The sequence below is a fragment of the Pholcus phalangioides genome, unplaced genomic scaffold, assembly GCF_987345545.1.
Source record: "Pholcus phalangioides strain wild (caught in Gottingen) unplaced genomic scaffold, Ppha-v1.0 ptg000008l_1, whole genome shotgun sequence".
NCBI lineage: Eukaryota > Metazoa > Arthropoda > Arachnida > Araneae > Pholcidae > Pholcus > Pholcus phalangioides.
In genome coordinates, this window is record NW_028301601.1 from 48637952 (window position 1) to 48659043 (window position 21092).

The following is a 21092-nucleotide window of genomic DNA, read 5'->3' on the forward strand; positions in this document are numbered from 1 at the left end:
AAGTATATGCTAATAATTCACACGGTTTACTGCATACAATTTTCCCTTCGGAAATTTATGTTTTAGAAATTTTAGCTTTTTGATGTGCCGGCTATAAAAATCAGCCAGCAAGTAAAATAAAAAACCGTCAGGATAAAAGTGATTTTAATAAGCGGTGGGCACTGAACCTCATAGGCGGTGATAGACTTGAAAGTCTGGGGGGGGGGGCACTATGATAATGTCTGTTCATATATAAGCATATGCATTAGATCAGTCGGCACCAGCTTTGACGCTCGAGAGGGGGAGGGCGTGCCTGGTATCTCCGCTCACGCTGATCCCTGTGATATTTCATCTACTGTATGAACCAGTGTTTCGCAATATCGCCTCCACCGCGGGGGCGATATAATAGTCCGGGGAGGGAGCGGTAGAAGCTATTGATATAATACAGGATCCTATGGGTTGGTTTGAGTTGGTAGGCACTGAGAAACAAAAATAATGAAGCAGTTGGCGATAGAACAAAAATTTCTGGTAATTAAACCTACGAGAACTAATTTTCATATCCAGTGGAAGACATCGGGTAGTGCTGCCATCTATTGATCAAAAAGTAAATCTATCTAGATATTTCTTTAATATATTATTGATATTATTTTTTCAGATTTTCTTGGATATCGCTTCTATGCTTTTAGAATCACCAAGGCTGATCAGAAAACATGCAGTAAGTAACAGTGGTTTATTAGTTAGAAAACTAATTTTATATATATATATAATATTCCATTACATATTATGGATAGTTGAACCTTTTTAATAATTGTTTTCAAGTCGGTAGATAACCTCATTGGGCTGGCAAGTGACGAAATTTAGGTTAATTGTGTACTGTTATTAGCATCACTGGCACAAAGTCATAACAGTTATGCATTTGAATGGGAACAGCGCATAATTAATTAATTTATATAATCAAGCACTCGCCCTCCTAAAAAACGTGTTTTTTTTTTTTTTACTTTTCATGAAGCGAGTGTAAATCTGTGAATGAAACAATATACAGTATAAGCACTGAAATTTAATTAAATGGGGAGTATTTTTGAATTTGCTAAAATGGTAAAATACAGTGGCGTATTTACAGAGGGGCTTAGCGGGGCAAATTTGAGGAATTAGAGGACAAGTAACTTAATAGAATTGGGGGCAGGGCGGCAAAATTTGTATAAACCTCAATAAATCCGAACAGACCACAAGGAAGCTGAGGGAGGTCAGTGAGTGACCTGCAGAGAATTTGCAAGCACTTGAGTGAATTAAAAAGCGACTTGGAACGTGAGCAAGCATGTGGATGACCAAAAGAGTGACCTACAGAGCTAGGGACCAGGTGAGTGAGTGACCTACAGTATGCACAAACGTGTGAATGACAAAAAGAGTGATCAAGAGCGTGGAGAACAAGAATGGGAGAAGAGCGGAAAAATTCGTGTAGCCATTAGGCGGAAAATCATAAATGCGCCTTGGGTGAAATCGAGTTGCTATAGCATGACTAAGTAAGGCCAGGGATTACACTATAAAAGTTTTCTAAAATTTATATTATAAAATTTGAAAAATTCAACCAGTAAGATTATTGATTGCATTTGCTCGAATGTAACCTAGGAACTTTATTGGTTGGATTTTTGAAGTTAGATAAAAAGGATTTTATCAGGCTTTTATATTGTAATCCCGGCCTAACAGAGACCATTTTCCTTTGGCGATCTTGTTCAGATGACACTGTCGTTGAGGTAACCCTCACTTTCTGGTACGATTTCCGAGACATCAATGGGATCGACAACCTTGATTGCATATTAATGGTGGACGAGATGAGTCCACCAGGGATTTCAAGTTCACCTTACCGTACCCTGATTTGTTTTCAAATGATTACACGTCACTTCGAACGAAAAACTGGTTTTGCCACTTCTAGATGGAGAACGATATCTAGGGGCCTTACAAGGAATGGGTCCCAAGGTGACGTCTTTAAAAAGTTTAGAAAAAGTGCCACTGATGCTACTCATTTAAATATGAACAAAATAAAATAAAAAATCTGGCGGAATCAGTATTGGTCATTCAAAAAAGAATTTAATATTAGTAATTTTGAGCGCCATTAGAGGCCAAGAATAAATTTAAAAATCTCCCAATTCTAAAGTGTTTGAGTGACGTCTTTAAACAACACATGATTCGTACAGCGCAGACAAAGGACCGTATTCACCGGCATGGTTTAAACTGTAGTCACAATTTTTGGATAAGAGATCAACATAGATTGGTTAAAAAAATCTGAATTCAACCAATCCGTGTCGGTCTCTTATCAAAAAATTTTGACTCTATTTTAAACCATGTCGGTATGTGTGTGTGAATACCGCCCAAAGATGAATAACTAGTTTCAAGAACAGAGAAGCTGGATGAAAAAAAAGAAAGTGAAAAGAAGTTTTTATCGATATCGCCAAGAAGCGATGAGTAGCCAACTTTTGTAAATTTTAATATATATAATTGCATTCCGTCACTAAGGTTTTTTTTCTGTGTTTCTGGGTGAGATGAGTTTAAAATAATTCAAAATTTTGACACCTTGGGACTCTTTCTTTGTTACAACTTCTTTGTATGACGTCTTTCAAGTATGTTCATGGCAATGTACTTAATTCAAGTTTGAGCCAATCACAGGTTTTTCTATCTCATTTCAGAAAATAATAAAGCTCCACGAGCAGATATTCGAGTACGGATTCCTGTATGCTGAATCTAAGTATGACGTAGGCTTCGAGAGCTTCAAACGCAAATACATAGGTAATACATGGAAAAAAAGGCATCATAATATGATAGAATTTTTTATAATATGACATATTAAATAATAACAACTTTAACATAATAAATGTTGAAAGAGTTTTGAAAATGATATACCTTCTTCAAAACTTCCAATATTTATTATGAGGTGATCCGATGGCCATTTTCATAATTTTCTGTGTTTTTTTAATTCTTTTTGATGCTCTAAATAATTTGATGTTATTGGGCCTGTGTTTGAACACAAAACATTGTTTTTTGGTTAGGTGATGTGTAGTTTTGAGCCAGTTTTGCCGGAAGTGTCATTCGGAAAATCTTGCTGTTATTTTCTTACGATACATTTGTGTTTTCTCCTCAGGTCCCGTTGTTCCATAACTTGAATTCGTTAATCATGTGACCTGGGTGGTTTTTAATTTTTTTCAATTATATTCATTGCAATTTCAGTCTGTTTAAATTTCTATCTGTTATGTAGGTTTCTTCAGATTATTTCACAGGTTAGTTTTATGGCCACGGCCAATTTTTCCATATTCATTGCGCATTGACGTGAATACGGTGTTAAATGGCTAGCCGATGCCGGGAGCATTGGCAAAAAGTTGCGTGACGAAATTCTTTGAACGCTTACATCTCAAAAAGTACGCAACGCAAGTCAAAAGCGATTATATCGTCTGATGCACATGGCAAAAGTGCATGCACCCAATGACATCCCTCCGGTTTCAAAAGCTCTTCCCGTTTGGGCACCAAGTCCGCTGCCCTGATTCGTAATTTTTGCTGCCCCCTCAACTTTAAAACTCGATAATTTTGTACCAGTGTTCTTTGTTCCCACCTGAAACTGCCACTCTCCCTAAATTTTGCCCCCGGGACAGGTGCCCTTCTGTCTCTTCTAGTTCTGACATTTGCCGTGGATGATTATTTTTTTTCATTTTAACAGCGCTTGAAATTATTTTTCAACATTATCTGTTTTTCCTCCAGAATTTATAATACAAGGTGCAGGAAAAAAAAATGACTAAAGCTTTGCATGGTCGAATTGCTCTGTTACCTCCATCTATTTTGATATATTTTCGGCATTATCCTTGTAGTTTTGCAATTATTATCATCATGTTCTAAATTATAATCATTTATTGCAGCTGTGGATATAGGCAAGGTACATTACGGCGTCAAACAGGCGATTCGATTCCCGATGCAGAGATATTCGAGAGCAACGAAGTACCCGGATGACCAGACGGACATGACTGGATGGACGTCCAACTCCGTCGAATTCGATATAAGCGAATGGATAAGTGACAAGACCGAAGAGAGTGAGTATTGAATCATCCACGCTCAAATTTACGCACACAATGAACGATCCCTCGTGACTAAAATATTGAAATGCATCATGCAATAATAACAATTTTTTTCATGTTTTTTGAGTCCTCCTTGAAATAACAATATTATTGCGATTGGTCTTGGGGGGCTTCGCGATTACGGAGCAAAAATGACAATCGTATGTGGATTAAATATCTCGCTTGATTGTATGAGGTGAATGGTGATATCAAAGGAAATGAGTATTCAGAGCTGTCCCATAGACATGCTTGAAATTGACGCTTCGTGTCGTCAACGGACTATCGACGAACTGATTTAATGAGGATTTCGAACAGCAGGTCCTGACCCTGATGTCTGAGTGTCGCCAGCCTCACTTTCAGCATTTGATTTATTCATTTACCCGCCGACTGATTATAATGTCTCTTGTCCCATATGTTGATTATTTGGAAACCAGAGCAGAGCAGCTTCTTCAGATCAAGTATTGATTGCATATGAATGTGCAGACTGCGTGATCTCTACAACCATATCGTAGGTGACAGCTAAACAACTGTAAAGCTCACATACAGGGTTCGGGTGCTGCGAAAGTGTACTTCCCCTGATTTGCCGGTATGCTGCTCGGGCGGCATATTTTTCTATTAAAATTCACTGAATTGCCCGGCTTTATCACGTTCTTCTTGGTTTGCTGGTATGGATTATATATGCCATTGTTTTCTACTAAAATGCTCATTTCTCAAAACTAAGTTATTTGTTAGATAAGGATCGTTTCTTCGAACGCTCAAGATCGTGCACCAACCCCCTTAAGTGGTCTGCGACACGTTTTCAAACTAATGAAGTGGCTCGCACTCTGCTGAAGGATAAGCAGCCTTGTTCTATGGGAATCAGCTGGGCCGCCAGTTATTGACGTTAAAACCGAATTATAGTTACAACCGGGGCCCCTATAAACGACTTCGACAATTTTTTTTCTGAATTCCACGATCCAGTGTTTCTCAAACGGAGTTTCGCGGAACAGTGAGTTCTCTCCGATATCGACGAGGGTTCCGGAGGGACTTTCCTATTTCCAAATGGAAATATTAGCAAACACTGCCTCATGTTTCACAGAATTTTTATGAGTTTAGAGGTTCCCGGAACATGGAGAGTATTTCAATTGTTACTCCAGCTGAAAAACATTTACAAAACACTAATGAAAGATGACACCACTGATTGAAAATGTTCTTTTATTTTACAGGTAACAACACTGGATCGATAGCTGTGGTGTTTTACAAAAATTTAAATCCATATCTACCTCAGAGATTTATCTCTAAAAAAGGGTGAGTCAAAAGTCTTTCAAATCACTCTATATTTTCAACACTGATTCATTCGGAAAATGTATCTATTCTGACATACATAATTGATGCACATAAAAATATTTACACAGGGTGAACTGCGAATAATCTGTAAAACGATAATGGGTGATAGACAAGTCCAAATGGAACATAAAAAGTACCATACCAACACCATACCCTATCTTTAACCGCTTTCGCGTTGTGGTGGAAAATGGATCATTTAAGAAAAATGCGTCAAGTCTGAAATAACACAAAATTTATGAAGTTTTTGTACAATGTATACTCAAACTGAGCACATATTTGAAAAGAGCGGAAGAAATGCTATCGAGTGACACAATTTCCATCAAAATAGTCAAAGTTAAAAATCTAATTGTCTCCAAATTCTGTAACCACAAATTCTGCAAACACTCTTCTAGCTACAATCGATCACATTTATCAGAAATTAGTTCATTGGAGCAGCTTTCGAAAGAGCCTATAATGAACCATATCGGCGTTCTAGCTCAGGAGAAATTAAGACTTTTGTTCGCAATACATCACTGAAATCAGCATTTGTCGAAGTAGATATTCAACGAAATTTTCGAATTCGCGATTAGAGATTTTCTGCCACAATTCAATTTTGCAATCACCAATCTCTCAGCGCTTTTATATAGCTCGCTTGTAAATCCAAATATGATGTTGTCACTTTGCAAGAGTTGTTCGCTGCAAAATCAAACTGATGGCAAAAGTCTGTAACCGCCAATTCCGATTTATCGTTGGGAATACCTACTGCGACGAACACCAATTTCAGTGAGGTATTGCGAACAATTTCTTTTTCCTCTTTAACATTTTTGCCACTGTCAAATATTTCATTTTTGAGTGATAATTTCTTGCATAATATTTTTTTTTTCTTTTTTTGCCAGCAGTTGCCTGTAAATTATAAAATGTTTCTTTCATCTTTTAATTAATTTCTTTTTGAATTGCATGTAATTGAACTCTACTGATCTAATTGCTCTCAATGGTAAAGGTTCGTGGACGTGGAACACCGCCTAATATCGAGCCTAGTCGAAGTTCGGATCAAAGCTCAGTCATTGAAAGAGTCTGGAATCAGCATCAAAGTGAAACTTGCAAGCTTCAATTACAGCGTCGTAAGAACTTTTATACTCTCGTGATAATATAAATTACAAATTCCTATGACATTTACTAAAACTCATTGATGCGAAATGGTCTAATCGTAATGCATTGACTTGAGCAGGGATGCACAACTGTTTTAGCCAACGGGCCTGATATGACCCGATTTTACTGGACATTTTTGTAATGTTGGCCGCCCCAAAATTTTTATGAAACGTTCCTTCCGTCCCGCCCCACCGTATTTTCAACGTGATCTACTTGAATTTTTGAAATCAACAATTACGATTATTTTCATGACAAATATATAATATATATATATTTATCATAATTGATTATAATCATTTTAATATAAAAGGATTCATCGCACATATTTGTCACATTTCCGTTTTTTTTTCGGTGAATTACTTTTGCGTTTGTCAAATGTTTGACTGTAATTGTTAACTCTTTATTGATTTTGGCAATTTTTCTCGAATATAACTAGGACGTTACATGCCTTTGATTATTTTTATATCTGTAATTGGCAAATTTTCTTGCCTTTCAAACATTTTTGGCTGTAATTGACAACATTACTTACCTTTCGCAATTTTTAGCCGTAAATGGATTTTTTTTTTATTTTTGGCTTTACCAGCATTTGAAAATTTTTCGGCGGTAATTGGGATGCCTCGAATGAATTTCCCTTATTTCTATGAAGGAAATGTTAGATCAGCTTAGGTATTTATCGTGTGTATTAATGCTTTTCGAAACACCTTTTTCGGGCCGCATGAGGTGGCGGGCCCTGCATCTGGCCCGCGGGCCGAAGGTTGTGCACCCCTGAACGTGACCATTAAGTGTTAAAATAATGTATTATTCTCCTTTCATAGGAGGATCATGTTGGCTGGAATATTTCTTGTGCTATGGCTGATTTTAGTCAAGGGTGAGTTGACGCAGTTTAAGTATTACAGTAAATACCTCGTTATGACGAACTTGAAAGAACCGAAAATTCGCTTCATATCCGATTTAAAAAACATCCTATTTCGATAAAGATTATTTTATATTTTATCTCCTTTCTAAAATAATTTCATCTCGTTTTTTAAATAATTCATTTTCATTTTTTGCATCAATTTTCATCATAATTTTATAATTATTTTACGTTTTTTAATGTGACTTTTATTTTCAAATTTCGTTTTTTTCAATAATTTAGTGTATAGAAATAATCGTTTCACTTTTTTGAAATAGAATAATACTAAGAATTTCAAGATGTTTGAAAAATAAAAATAGTTTTTAATACTTGAAAAAGTAATCACAATTTCTTCTCATTCTTCGAATAATTTCTTTCGTGTTGGAATCTTTTCATCATGTTTATTATCATCATATATTCCATAATAATTCAATTATATTTTTAGACAATTTATTCATTTCTAGTCATTGACATTATAGCTTTTACAAGTGAATCCTTTTTTTTTAAAATATATATAAAAGTTGTAGCGGAACGGTGACTATAACTCATGGTCGTCCGAAAGATACTTCACTGTATTTAAACAGTTATGATATTCTATCTCATCTTTTTTAATTATTCCATCTCATTCCTCAAATAATTTCGTCTTGTTCTTCAAATTGCGTTCATCATACATTTGGATTTTTTTTCATCATATTCTTCAAATTTTCTCATTATATTCTTAGATTGAAAATATTGAAAATAATTAATGTAAAGAAAAAAAGTATTTAAAAAAAATAATGATAATCGCATATTTTTCAAATGATAGCATCTCATTCCACTTTTATCATATTTTTAAAAGGTTTTCATCATGTCTAGAATTCTTTCACCTTATTTTGAAATACTGTTAATATTTTTTTAATGCTTAAAGTAGAGAAATTACAATTTCATTACAATTATTTCTTTTTAAATAACTTTCTCCTGTATTTAGTTTTTTTTAATATTTTAAGTAATTTTATTACCTATTTATTCCCACCCCCCAGACGCATATTATTCGTGACAAGTGGTTGCCAGCTGGTATGGACCAACAACAATGTTACACTGTGCGATTGTGAAAAACTCGGAACCTATGCGCTACTCCTAACGCACTACAATCTTCCTGTGAGTAATGGTTTGTTTTGTGTAGAACAGAAATCATACATTACTGATCGAACACGTGGGGCAAATTCTTCTATTCTTCTAATGTCATTATAAGCCAACCGACCGACCGAATTGAAATTTAACGACGTACCCTAGCCTGAAAAGGCTGTCTTACGACTTAGAAACTGCCCAGGTTGGCTAAAAAAGACAGGATTGTGCATTTATTTATGCCAGCTATATAGTGTATGTGTGAAGAAAGAAATACTAGTCAAATTTTGGGGAGAAAAGTGTTCGTCTGGGTCCAAAAATTTTGTAAGTTGCTAAGGACAGAAATGACGAGTTTTCTGAAACATAGGATGCTTGAAATGAGATTAAAAAGGAAGACGGTTGGTAACCCTAAATATGCGTAACATTTTGCTTTCGGGAAAATACTCGCAAACATAATCAAAATGAAAAAAAAGGAGCTAATCCACATTAATATTTCTATATAATTATTGCTGCAGTTGATTCCAACCAGATTACGGTGATTGGTTTGATCGTGTGACTTATCGAAGAATAGTACTCGTATAATCAAATCGGGACTATCTCAAATCTATTATTACATTTCTCCACACATATATCTCATCATACTATCATATTTTCATGTACGAATCGAATTGATTATCTAATTAGTGCCACATTGGGCAACTTTCAATAATGGTTATCAATTATTTTAGATTGAAATCCCGATGAAGAATGGTTTGGAAATAATAGCGGGCGTCGGCTGTTCGATATGTGCCTTTTTCTTACTCATTACCTTTACGTTGCTTCTTTCTGTGTGGAGGTAAAACAAATATACATCTTTTATTTGCTATAAAAAATTACTGTATGCTTTGAAATACTTGAAAATGTATTAAAAACGAAACGAGAATTCAGGTTCGAAAGCTAATTTTGTTTTTATATATTCTTCATTATTTATCTTGAAATTATCTTTAGTTCGATGTGTACAGACTACGTAGTTTTATCGTGATTATTGTGACGGAAAATTGGCATTAATTGAGTATTTGCTTCTATTGATTTCAGGAAAGTTCGGAGAGCGATCACTGCTCTCAAACTTCAAATTTGCGCTGCCTTAATAGGAGCTTATGTGGCATTTTTTTGTGGTATTCATGATTCACTACCCGTGGTAGGTATTTTAGACTCGATTGGTTTTAAATATTGTAACAAGATAATTTTTTGTTGTGAATACTTCTTCAATATCATGTTGAGTATATCATTTGACGAATTTATCATTTGACATTTGACGAATATCATGTTGAGAGAATACTTCTTCAGTTTCATGCTGTATGATATTGAACAGTGTTTACCATAGTTCATGAAGAAGTCATTTTAACACGCTAAATAAGCAATAATTTGTTTTCATTTATATTTCAAACGAATGAATGTGTGTTCGAGGCTTGATCACCTTAATCTCGTATAATATTGCTTCTTTTTTTGTCATTAATTGCAGAATCTGTATCCATACACGGTGACTGTGATTCAATTTTTTCTACTCAGTGGTTTTTCTTTGCAAATGAGTCTCGCGCTTCTTATTTATATCGAATGCATCGATCTCAGAAACATGCCATACTCGTCAGCAAAGATATCAGCGATGGGATGGAGTAAGTTTTATCCTTAATAATTAAATGCTAAGCTGTTGTCGTGAGTGTACTTTTTATTGTTAGAGATAGAGTAAGAAGTATTTGAAGGGTACGAGTGGTAAACGCTGTAAATGGAAAATGGTGGGAAGTCGCAAAAAACTGTTTTTGCAGCCCGTAGAGGAGTTCACATTTGCGACCTCTTTATACGCTCTTTCGACAACATTACAAAGCATTGCTCATTTGACACTTTGGCGTGAAAAACAGTGTTTGATTTTTTTTTTTTTTTTTTTTTTTTTTGGCACGTACAATGTTTACCATTTTCACCCTCCAATTGTATAATGTTTGGTATTTACTGTACGCATTCTGTTATATTACAGCTATTCCCATCATTATCCTGGGTGCTACACTTGCTGCTCAATCTCTGGATGGCTTCAAGCTGAACGGGTATGGTGGTATCCTGATTGATAACCCTCTACCTAATGTCAATATTATGCACAAATGTTTATACACAGGGTATTTAAAATAGAGTTGAAGCGTTTTGGGCTGTCTAAAGCCTCCAGACATTGCTAAGGATGCTACGATATTAATTTAGACTTCGATTTTTAGACGACGATTCGTCATAATTGTTTAAAAAAAACTAGCTCTAACTGCAGGAAAAACCGTTTACCCGTATTTAACGCTGTATTTTCCAAAGATTTTCATCCAATATCTCAGTGAATATTGCACTTAAAAACATGGAATTTTTTTTTTTTTGGCATCAAGAGAGAGAGACACGGCAACATAATTTCAATTTGGTTTTGAGACATACTGGACTGTATAAAAAAGTTAATTTTTTTTTATTTTAATAACTATACAACCCCTTGCAACATGAGTACTCCACACGTTATTTGGAAACTTTTTCTAATTCGAAGTATACCTCTAACATCAACGGTTTATACAGGGTGATTCAAAACTCAGCGTACAAACTTCTAGAGGAGGTAGAAAAACAAAACACGCACAGAATCATATAGGAATGTATGACCGGAAACCCTGATGAGCTGTAGAATAAACGAAGATTCAGACATGACAAGCGAATCATAGGTGGAAAAACTCTTTACTTAGCGATACTGTAGAGTAAGTGTTCACAACAACAACTGCTCAAAGTTCTTACCATCCACAATCTTCACAACGGCGACGCATTGATTGTCGAACCCTCTCAAAAATACCCGGCATTTCGCGGACGTTTGCAGCTGCGACGGAGGTTCTTGTGACGAGGTCGGTGTCAGAGTGAACGGGCGTCTCGTACACCATGGCTTTCATCTGTACTGTCTTCATGTAAAGTATCGCTAAATAGAGCTTTTCTACCCATTATTGGCTTGCCGTTTCTGCATCTTCGTTTATTCTCCATTTGATCAAGTTCGGGGTTCCCGGTCATACATTCTCATGTGATTCTGTTTTGTTTTTTGTGTTTTCTACCTCCCTAAAAGTTTGTACGTTGAGTTTTGAATCACCCTGTATATATAACTTTAGACTGCTTCTACTTTATTAAATTTTGATTTCAATGTATTATATTTTTCAGGTGGTGGTTAACGATGGGATCAACATTTTTCTACGCTTATATTTCATCCATTCTGATTTTAACTATGGTAATAGTCACTATTCATCAGTTCATATTCTTACTGTATCTACCAATTACGTCGGTAATATATTATCTGTATTATACACATTTAAATTGTCGATTTCCATTCTGTTCGTTTCCATTAGTTCCAGGTTCTGCTGTTCCTCACAGTGAAATCGGAGATCAGGAATCACGGGAAGGTCGTCGATTTTATACATAAGAAGAAGGCGAAAATACATTCCAATAGGTATGATTGTTGTGTATATACAGCTCATGTATCAAATTTTAAGCGTGACATAAATTTTTTGATGTGGATTCATTTGGCTTAATGTTCTCCAAATACAATTTTTCCGACAGGTTAAAGACATTGCATCGTTCGCTTGTGCTGTCATCCATTCTACTGCTTGTGTCCGTAGCGAGTATTTTATACGTCAATTTTAATAGGATTTTTTTCAAGTACTTTTTTGCTACCACTTCGTCTATATTGGTGAGTCTTCAAACTAATATGCACGGCTGAATTAAATCTGATAACAGTATTACCAGTATACATTGTCAGTAATCGAAAGTAATCCAAGTAGTGTTTCAAAAAGAATCGTCCGATTTAAAAAAGAATCATAACTATTTAGCTTTTTATCCGTTTTGATCGAATGATGTATAGGCAGAAAGAGGGAAATGCCGAGTTTCACGCAGTTGCCGACAGGTAGCGGTAACGCTTTTCCTTCGGCCGCCACTTCAGTGGTTGTCAAGATGGCGACTGCACGACATAAATCGTTTCGTGTTCTAAGCTTCGTGAAGTGTGAGTCCGTAACAACTGTTCATGGTGTTTTTCGTCCACAATACCCTGGTGTTGAACTTCTTACCACTTAGAGCATTAAGCGATGGTACAAACAATTCCGAGATACGGGTTGTCTGTGTAAAGGGTCCGGATGTCAGAAGAAAATGTGGAGCGCATCCGACAGAGTTTCGCACGTAGTCCACAGAAATCCACTCGCAGTGGATTCAAACATGCTCGCAAAAGTTTGGGACGAATTGGACTACCGTATAGACATATGCCGTGCATACTAAAGTGTACATATTGAGCACCTTTAATTTGATTTGTAAAAAATCTTTATGTGATTAGCAATGTAATATAAAATTCATCTTAAGCGTGTATGTTCAATATTTTTCGTAATATACGCATTTCAAATCGGGTGATTCTTTTTGAAACACTCTGTATATTACCGACACTTGAAGAGAGATTTAAATATTTGGATCTGGGATTAGAGTAAAAATGGCAGTGAGATGATTCGAATATTATACAGATTCGAATATCATATCAGATACATGATTCGAATCCTGAAAAACCGAAAGGTTACAATATGTGCAATTGTTAATGAGATCTATAGAAAAACTTTTTATCATTAACGAAAATTTATCGCTCGTAAAAACGCTCATTAAAAACGCTCGTAACTGAGATAGGGAAAAGAACGAAATACAAGACTTCAAAAGTGAGTGCATTTTTGAAGTATTGAGTAGTAAATTGTGTTTTTTATTACTATTAGTATAATCATTATAGTAATTTTTACGTAACTTGTCCTGAGAAATGAAGAAGGGACGACCATGGGAGGAAAATTAATGTGATATTTGACGTCAGTATGTAAAATTACGGACAATTATGCATTAATGAATTTTTTTTTTTCCAGGGTTTCACAGTATTTCTTTCATACACTTTCTGCAGTGAAAGGGTAAGTGTTCTTACTTAACTGCATTTAAACGTTTGAGAGTTATAATGTTAGCAGTCAAAGCCTGCTAACATTATTTGACAATAAAAGACTTTTATTGTCATTTATCATGTCTTTTATTGTCAAGAAAGTAGCCCGTAAAGCAATTTTGTTCATTTTCCAATAACATAAGACTTTTTTCTCAAATATGTAAAGTTAATTCTGATTTCGTCTAATTTCGGGAAAATTTCCATTTACAACATTGAATAAAAAGCATTGTTTTATCTCGATTCTACGATGTCTTCTTAAGCCAGATGGTGTTTGTTTTAACCAAATCGTAATGTTCCGGTAAAAGAAATTAGATTAATATTTGTTAATTCGATTCATTTTTATAAAAATACAATAATAGGTTAATCTATATTTGATTTATGTATATTTGTTTTTTTTATTTCAGCATTTCATCCTTTGTTGCTGGGATGAAACATCAAGTGAGAGTCACGAACACGAGGTAATTTTTTTTGTAAATAAATATTCTATCAAATTATATCGTTTTTTTTAACACGGGTGCACAACCTTTTCAGTCCGAGCGTCTTTATGCGGTATTTCTGCTGTTCGCGGGCCAGAAACTTGTATATATACGTAGGGTGATTATATGGCCTGTATTTCAACGGGCATTCCCATGATTTTGGCCGGCTCAGCTTTTTCATAAAATATTTCTTTTTTTTTCTCATCTTTCCAATGAGGCTAACATGATTTTTTTTAAATCAACCAGAAAAAGCTATATGTAATTGTTATTATAGTTTTTTCTCTCAAATTTCACTTTTTTTCTCTCCCGTCACATGGAGCTAATCCAATTCAGCTGCTATATATAGACAAGCATCACACTTTGGCGATTAAAACAAATGAACTTAACTCCTATCGGGTATCTTACGTCAGCACATCAAGCTCTGGCCAGGGATCTCCAGTCACTTCGCTAAATGATCGGGCCCCGTCACGCCGCACTTAGGGCTTTCGCAGAACATATACACTTGGAAAATATTTCCAGTTCATTAATACATTTATTGTCTTCTTTCAGGTTTCGTCCATTTCGAGTAGAAACAACTCTTTCAAAAGTAAGTTCTGTTGAATCCCTGTATTTAATGTCACTAACAGTTATTATGCTTTTTAACCAGGATTTCATCTTAATGGCCCAAAGAGCCCGTGGAACACAAAAGGTTATTGAGAACCCTTGTGCTTAGTTGGATTCTGAATGTCTCAGGAATCTGTTAGATTTCCTATTTCCATTGATTACTAATGTTCTGAAATTAAATTTCTTTTCATTTCATACCCCTGCAATCATAGACGTACGCAGAATTTTCTCGAGGGGGCCCGTTTTGGAAATTTTTTTCTTTACATCATGTCTGTGTGTTTGCTATTTCTTGCACTTGAATCCAGTCGACTGGGGTAACAGGTGGTGAATTATTCCAACGTGATGATTCAGGGGTGTTGTCGGCATAAGCACACTCTGTTGTTGTTATGTTTCCATTTAATGTACCCATCGACACCCATGTTTAATTCGATACATTACAATGCCATTTTCGTTTGTTTCGTTATTCCTGACACCCCTTCAATTCCGACATTGATCAAATAATTCAATATCATCGGATTTATGAGAATTTGTTCTTGCAGGTTTTCTGAAACCCGAACTGATCGATGACACGTATGCCAGCAAGATGCATCAGGAGGCCGAGAAGCGTTCCGACAGAATCAAGAGGATGTACTCCCAAATCGAAAGGGCATCGATCTCCAAATCCTTGAATCCTTACCACCAAAGCCAACAGGAAATGCCATCGTCCGATATCCCACAGCACCAGCAGGCCCCACCTCCAGACATCTCGGCCCACACCCAGCACGGCAGGCTGGCCTCGCCGACGGCGTCCATGAACGACAGTCCATCCAAGAGAAGGGTCGACGCTTTCTACAATCCGGACCAGGACGGAAGCGGCTACCCGCAGATGCAGTGGCGTTACGCCACCCACCAGCAACCGCACGGTTACAGCGACGGCTCGCCGGCCGTCGTCCAGCACGACCTCCACCTTCAGCACCACCAACAACCCGAAAGTATTCAGAGGCCCGTCTTCTACGAGGACGGCACGGACCGCCACCACCAGCAGCAGCAGTGGCGGAACATCGAAACCAGTGCAATCAGTGACACGACGGACCATCAGAACCTGACGTCCACGTTCCACCCATCTCCCCAGACAGTGACGGCCGACGTCACCGCGCTCAGGTCATCACAGCTCTCGGTGAGCAGGGCCATTTGCGAGGGCTACAGTGATTGCGGCGCGGACGAACAGCTGTTGTCGGACCCTTTATTAGAGGACAGAGGAGGGACCTTGAAGAACAGCTACTTCGCCCACCACACCGATTCCCTGGAGACAGTGGTGTACTGCGAGGACCCGCGAGGGATCGGCTCCCGCTCGTCGAGGGAGTCGACTGGCGATCCTCACACCCAGTCCTGGAATACGACTTCGGTTTAGGCCAGGGAGTTCCTTCGTATATCAGGAAGACGTTCAACATTCCTCCTACACACATTGTATATGTATACATATATTGTCCATCAACATATCTCGCATACCTCTCGGAAAGCTTGAACATAGTTAACGAGCGTTTCTATTATACAGGGTGGGGAAAAAATCAACCAAACTCAACATTGTCATGTTTTTCCGTTGAATTGTACTTTTGATCCGAATTTTGGTTTTAATCTGTTGAGCATGTAAAAGATTCACTTCTCTGCAATCAAAACCCATATTATAATTCTAGGGATGCACAACCTTTTCATTCCGACGTACGTACGGTATTTCTGTAGTATATATATGAGGTGACCATATGTGACCGGTGTTTTACGGGACATTCCCCCAATACTGGTCTTCCTAACTTTTTTTTATAAATTTTCCATATCATATATCAGGAATTAAGATTATTTTCTTGACTTATAAATTACATCATGGTAATTATGACTCTATCATAATTAATTATTGTCGTTTGGTATATTTATTTTACATATTTGTCAAATGCGTCACATACATAAAAAATAAATTACATTTTTACCCAATATAACTTGCAGCAACCCTATTAGCGATTCCTCTGCAATTTAAGCGGTAGCATGCATCTTTGCTAGACTTTGAAAATTTCTTTCGGCTGTAATTTGCAATTTTACTTGTCTTTGACAATTATTTTCACTGTAATTGGCAACCTTACTTGCATTCGACAATGTTTTGGTTATAAGTGGCGATATCCCATACTTTTATGAAGGAAATATGTTTAACGTATTGCGTGTGTTGATGCATTTTTACCAAAACACTTCTCCCTTCCTGGATGGAACAATTTGTCTGGCGGCATTTCGCCATTTGGCAAGAGGTTGTGCACCCCCGTTATAAATACTATATTCGGTGTGTATATGACGGCATTAAATAGCGCGCCATTAAGTTCAAAGACCATCACGTACTAGTCAAGAAACCTCTCGCTATAATTAATCAATAAACGAGCTGTATAATTTTGGCTATTATTAACATTGTTTCGTTTTTGATGGTCATGAATCTGGCTACATCTTTTGAGAATTTATAGTTCCCAGATGGTCGTGAATCCATATAATGATAATATACAGGATAGTTATAAAATGACACTGCGCCGATATACGAAACCCTAGCGGCCGCAAAAATCGACGACTGCGAATGAAATTAGAGATGTAAATGCTTCTCACACAGGATTTTGTTTTCCTCTTCGGTCTCCAGCGCATGCTCTCAAACACTTACGTCTCGAGTTTCATTCGCATTCGTTAAAATTGCGGCCGCTAGGGCTCATATATCGGCAAAGTTATTTTTTGACCACCCTCTCTATAAACTCCATAATTATACATAACATTCATTCCGTATACTTGAAATCCAAATCTTGAAGAATGTTCGGTGCAAAACGCAGTGAAACCTCTTGTGGAGTGGGTCATCCTACGTTCCACAAAAAGCCTATAGAGCAATGAACTGATATACAGGTGTCCCATAACTATACCACTAAATTGAGAGGAGTGGTAGTGCACTTCGAAACGAAAAAAAAAAAAAAAATTGCAATGGAACCCAGTGTTACGATCAGGGCCAGAACTAGGAGGAACTCGGGGCAGGAGGGCAACTGCCCCGAGCGGCAAAATTCAATGGTCGGCAATTACAGAATATATTTTGTCTTTACGTGCATTCTCACCTCTCTAATTTTCGCGGTAGAGTTCGGGGACACCCCGTGTAGAAGAAAACTCCATGGCCACAATGAAATAGGTTACATGGACGTTATACTAAACAGTATCTAAGAGTCAGAAAAACGTACAAACAAAACCCCAAAAGTTTGATTTTTTGAAGAAAACAGAGCTCAATGGGATTTACCTATGTTCAAAATATTTCTGTAGTCAGTAAAACTGGTATTAGGGCTCGATGACAAAACCTCATTTATCCCCTAATGTTATTATGCGTTTAGTTTATGTTATTGATTGTTGAACTTTTCATCGTCGTCGGGTATAGTCTTGATCTCATGATATTCAAAGTACAAAAGCGTCATGATAGTAATTGTTATTGCAGAGAGAAAACAACTGACGCTATTATCATTGTTATTTGTTTTGATTCAACGTTTCTCAACCTATTTTCAGCGGAAAATGAAGATAGAACATGACCGAAGGAAAATTTGAAAATGTAATTCTAATTAAATGGAAATTATTCAGTAGTTTCCGCAAATGTCGATAATATTCACAAGCGTTCAAATAAAAGATCGGACCTACATACTCTGAGTTGTCCCTGTTATGATCAGACATTTTGCTGGTCCCGGGGTTGAGAAACGCTACTTTAATTGATCACTTTGGTCAAGCCGCATTCATTTCTTACTTCCGAGGTCTAATTAGGTCGGTATAAACCGCTTAATGACCACTATGATACTAGCAGTTTAACTCACTTGGTATGAATCCATATAAATAAAGCATAGATAATAGTGAAATATATGTGTGAAACGTAATAGTTTTTCGGTATTTCCTTTGATAAGCAAAAACAAAGTGCAATAATTTGGAAAAAATTATATTTTTGCATTTTATTAATTTTAGAGAGCAAGCTGGCTTTCGTTTAAGGCTGCACACGTACACTCAGAACACACGTTCTGGCACGTGCCAATCGCGTTAGAAATTCCACAGAGGAATGTTTTACCGGGTGCGTGTGCGATTGAGCAGTATTATTATCAATTGGAGAATTGTTCTTGATGGGAAACATCTGTATTAAGTCCGACACTCTTAATGGACTGACATTGGGACATTATTTATTCACCCAATTCATAATTGCTAACATTTTCATTGACGTACAAGATTATCGCGATGAATTCATGAGATCTTGCAAATGCAACACTAACCGCTACAAAATTTCATATTGTGTTGTCCTCTTGTTTCGTTTTTTCATATTTTTACTGTAAAGTATCATCCTGCTTTCTCTGTTGGTTCAGCATGCAATTGAATAAGCACATTTAAAGTTCTTTGTCACTCTGACGTCATTATTTGCTATGAATGACAACCAAGTTGCTTCGCTCATGACTAAAATATGAATTGCTCTCAGGAAAATATTTCGACCTGAAATAGTTTGCTAACGCAGAGAACTGCAGCTGTTCGACATAGTAAAGTAGATAGATCTCAGTGGTTGTAAACCTCTGGGGCCATGTCGCTCTACAGTATTCGGGGGGAATTGCGATGGGCGGAAATGTTTTTAAGGGAAACCACATGACGGGTGGTTTTTAAGGGTTAGGAATAGGGAGCTGTGAAAAAAAAATGCAGATATGAAATGAAGCTCTCAAGTAAGATGTGGTGAAGAAAAACCGCGACTCTTGCTTCAGAATCCATCAGTGATTCCTATAGAATTAGGGTCATTCTAATGCGAGGTCTGGATCATGTCCTCATGTCATGTAAGGAGCCTGCACGATGAGATCTGGTACAACACCATGAGTTTCGAGAGTAAGGAGATGAATATATGAGCTATTATATGTAAGTGCGAGGCCTACCAAAGCATCCTTTTCCCGGGGTCCATTATGTTGAGACGTCCTTACATAAAACAAGGATAAGAGGAAAGCTCACTGAGAATTTTTACCCAGGGGTTCGGAGATTGACCTTGTTCGTAAAATCTTTGTACACTATACGCTCTTTAAGTGTCGTAGCTGTAAATCTCTTCGTTTGTAATTTATTTTAGCCTGAAGGACTTTCCGATGTCTACTATGTGCATGCACGAGCTTATTCATTCATCTCCATGTTCCACATTGTTGTAACATTGAACTGACTCGATAATTTCCATCAAGCATATTCTTTTATGAATGTTAGTTTGCACCAGTTTTTAGAATTTACATTCCGGTACGCATTTTATTCATAATTAATTAATTTTCTTTCTTCTTTTATATAAGTACAAGGTGATACGAAAGTTACAGAAAAAGTACAAAATCAATTACCTACAGTAACATGATGCAATTTTGCATAAATGCATGGAAAGAATTTTTCTTTTCAAATAATGGGAAAAATTATGTCGCCAGAATATTTGCATTTCCCATTGACAGGTGGCTCTGCAGTGATATAGTTCTTTTTTTTTTTTTTCGCTATCAAACAAAAAGCAATATCGTGCCCTTTTCATGGGAATCAATCACATCATGCTAATGTCTACGTTTTAACTTTCCGAATTTTTTTTTTTTTTTCTGTTGTTTTTAGATCACCCTGTACATGATATTTCATTATATATATATTTCTATGTTTAATCAGACCGACTAAATAATTTGCTATTTTTTGTATATATTATTTTGGGACGAATCAAAAAATATATATGTATCTGTTTTACATTGTAAATATATTGGGTTTTTTTACAAAGCATATGTGTTTAAACCGTGAGGTGACATGTGAACATGGCTATAGGTTGGAAGAGTCTGGGAAAACCATGGAAGAATTATTTTGTTCCTTTGAAATCATAGATCATGCTTTAGATTGCGGTGAATGGTACAAAATGATGTAATCATTAATGAGAGAAGTTGTGTCACAAAGTGCTTAACGTGAAAGGAAGTTCAATCGTCTCAGTCCAGTATGTTGTCATAAATTATTCAATGTTATTGCCACGGCATATTCCCACACAGTTCAAATAAATCTCAAATATTGCATTATAAAATGTTTATTCGATTCCGTGCAATATCACAGATATGCTCATTGTATTGTATAACATTCGTGTCGAATTATTTAATGTTCACCCCTCCCAAAATATTTATTGTACTCGTAACAAGTATTCCTATTGTTATTATATTCAGGGAGAGAGAAATACCGTGCAATTGTATTACGAGTTCGTTCGTTATTTTCATGTTGATTTTTTTTTTGTTTGGAATCTTATTTTATTTCTATTTCGTGAGCTTTAATCGGGGAAAAACAATTCAATAAAAAAATGAATTATCTTGAAAACAGCGTCTCATTATTAGTAGTTTCTTTTTTGATGTGTGTTAATTATGTCGCTATTGAAGTTCAGATATTCTTTGGCCGGATTCGAACTTGTGGACCTTGCCGGTAACCTTCACAGTAGATGGCGAGCATTGAACCACTGCGCCACTCGGGCGTAATTATTATATTTTTTT

The 21092-nt window shown here is 36.5% G+C and overlaps 1 protein-coding gene across 3 annotated transcripts in view; it reads left to right on the forward strand.

The window, feature by feature from the left end:
• LOC149084428 (uncharacterized) overlaps positions 1–20879 on the forward strand; it is a 410069-nt gene extending 389190 nt beyond the window's left edge. For all 3 annotated transcript variants that reach the window (XM_089234820.1, XM_089234819.1, XM_089234818.1), the window contains 18 exons: positions 635–694; positions 2661–2760; positions 3879–4049; positions 5279–5360; positions 6379–6499; positions 7343–7395; positions 8439–8556; positions 9252–9358; positions 9598–9700; positions 10025–10175; positions 10532–10598; positions 11713–11779; positions 11898–11998; positions 12109–12238; positions 13434–13475; positions 13906–13959; positions 14527–14563; positions 15120–20879. In XM_089234820.1, coding sequence (XP_089090946.1) covers positions 635–694; positions 2661–2760; positions 3879–4049; positions 5279–5360; positions 6379–6499; positions 7343–7395; positions 8439–8556; positions 9252–9358; positions 9598–9700; positions 10025–10175; positions 10532–10598; positions 11713–11779; positions 11898–11998; positions 12109–12238; positions 13434–13475; positions 13906–13959; positions 14527–14563; positions 15120–15970 — 2415 coding nt within the window. In that variant the 3' untranslated portion in view covers positions 15971–20879. The remainder of the gene's footprint in view (positions 1–634; positions 695–2660; positions 2761–3878; positions 4050–5278; positions 5361–6378; positions 6500–7342; positions 7396–8438; positions 8557–9251; positions 9359–9597; positions 9701–10024; positions 10176–10531; positions 10599–11712; positions 11780–11897; positions 11999–12108; positions 12239–13433; positions 13476–13905; positions 13960–14526; positions 14564–15119) is intronic.
• Positions 20880–21092: the final 213 nt, after the last annotated feature.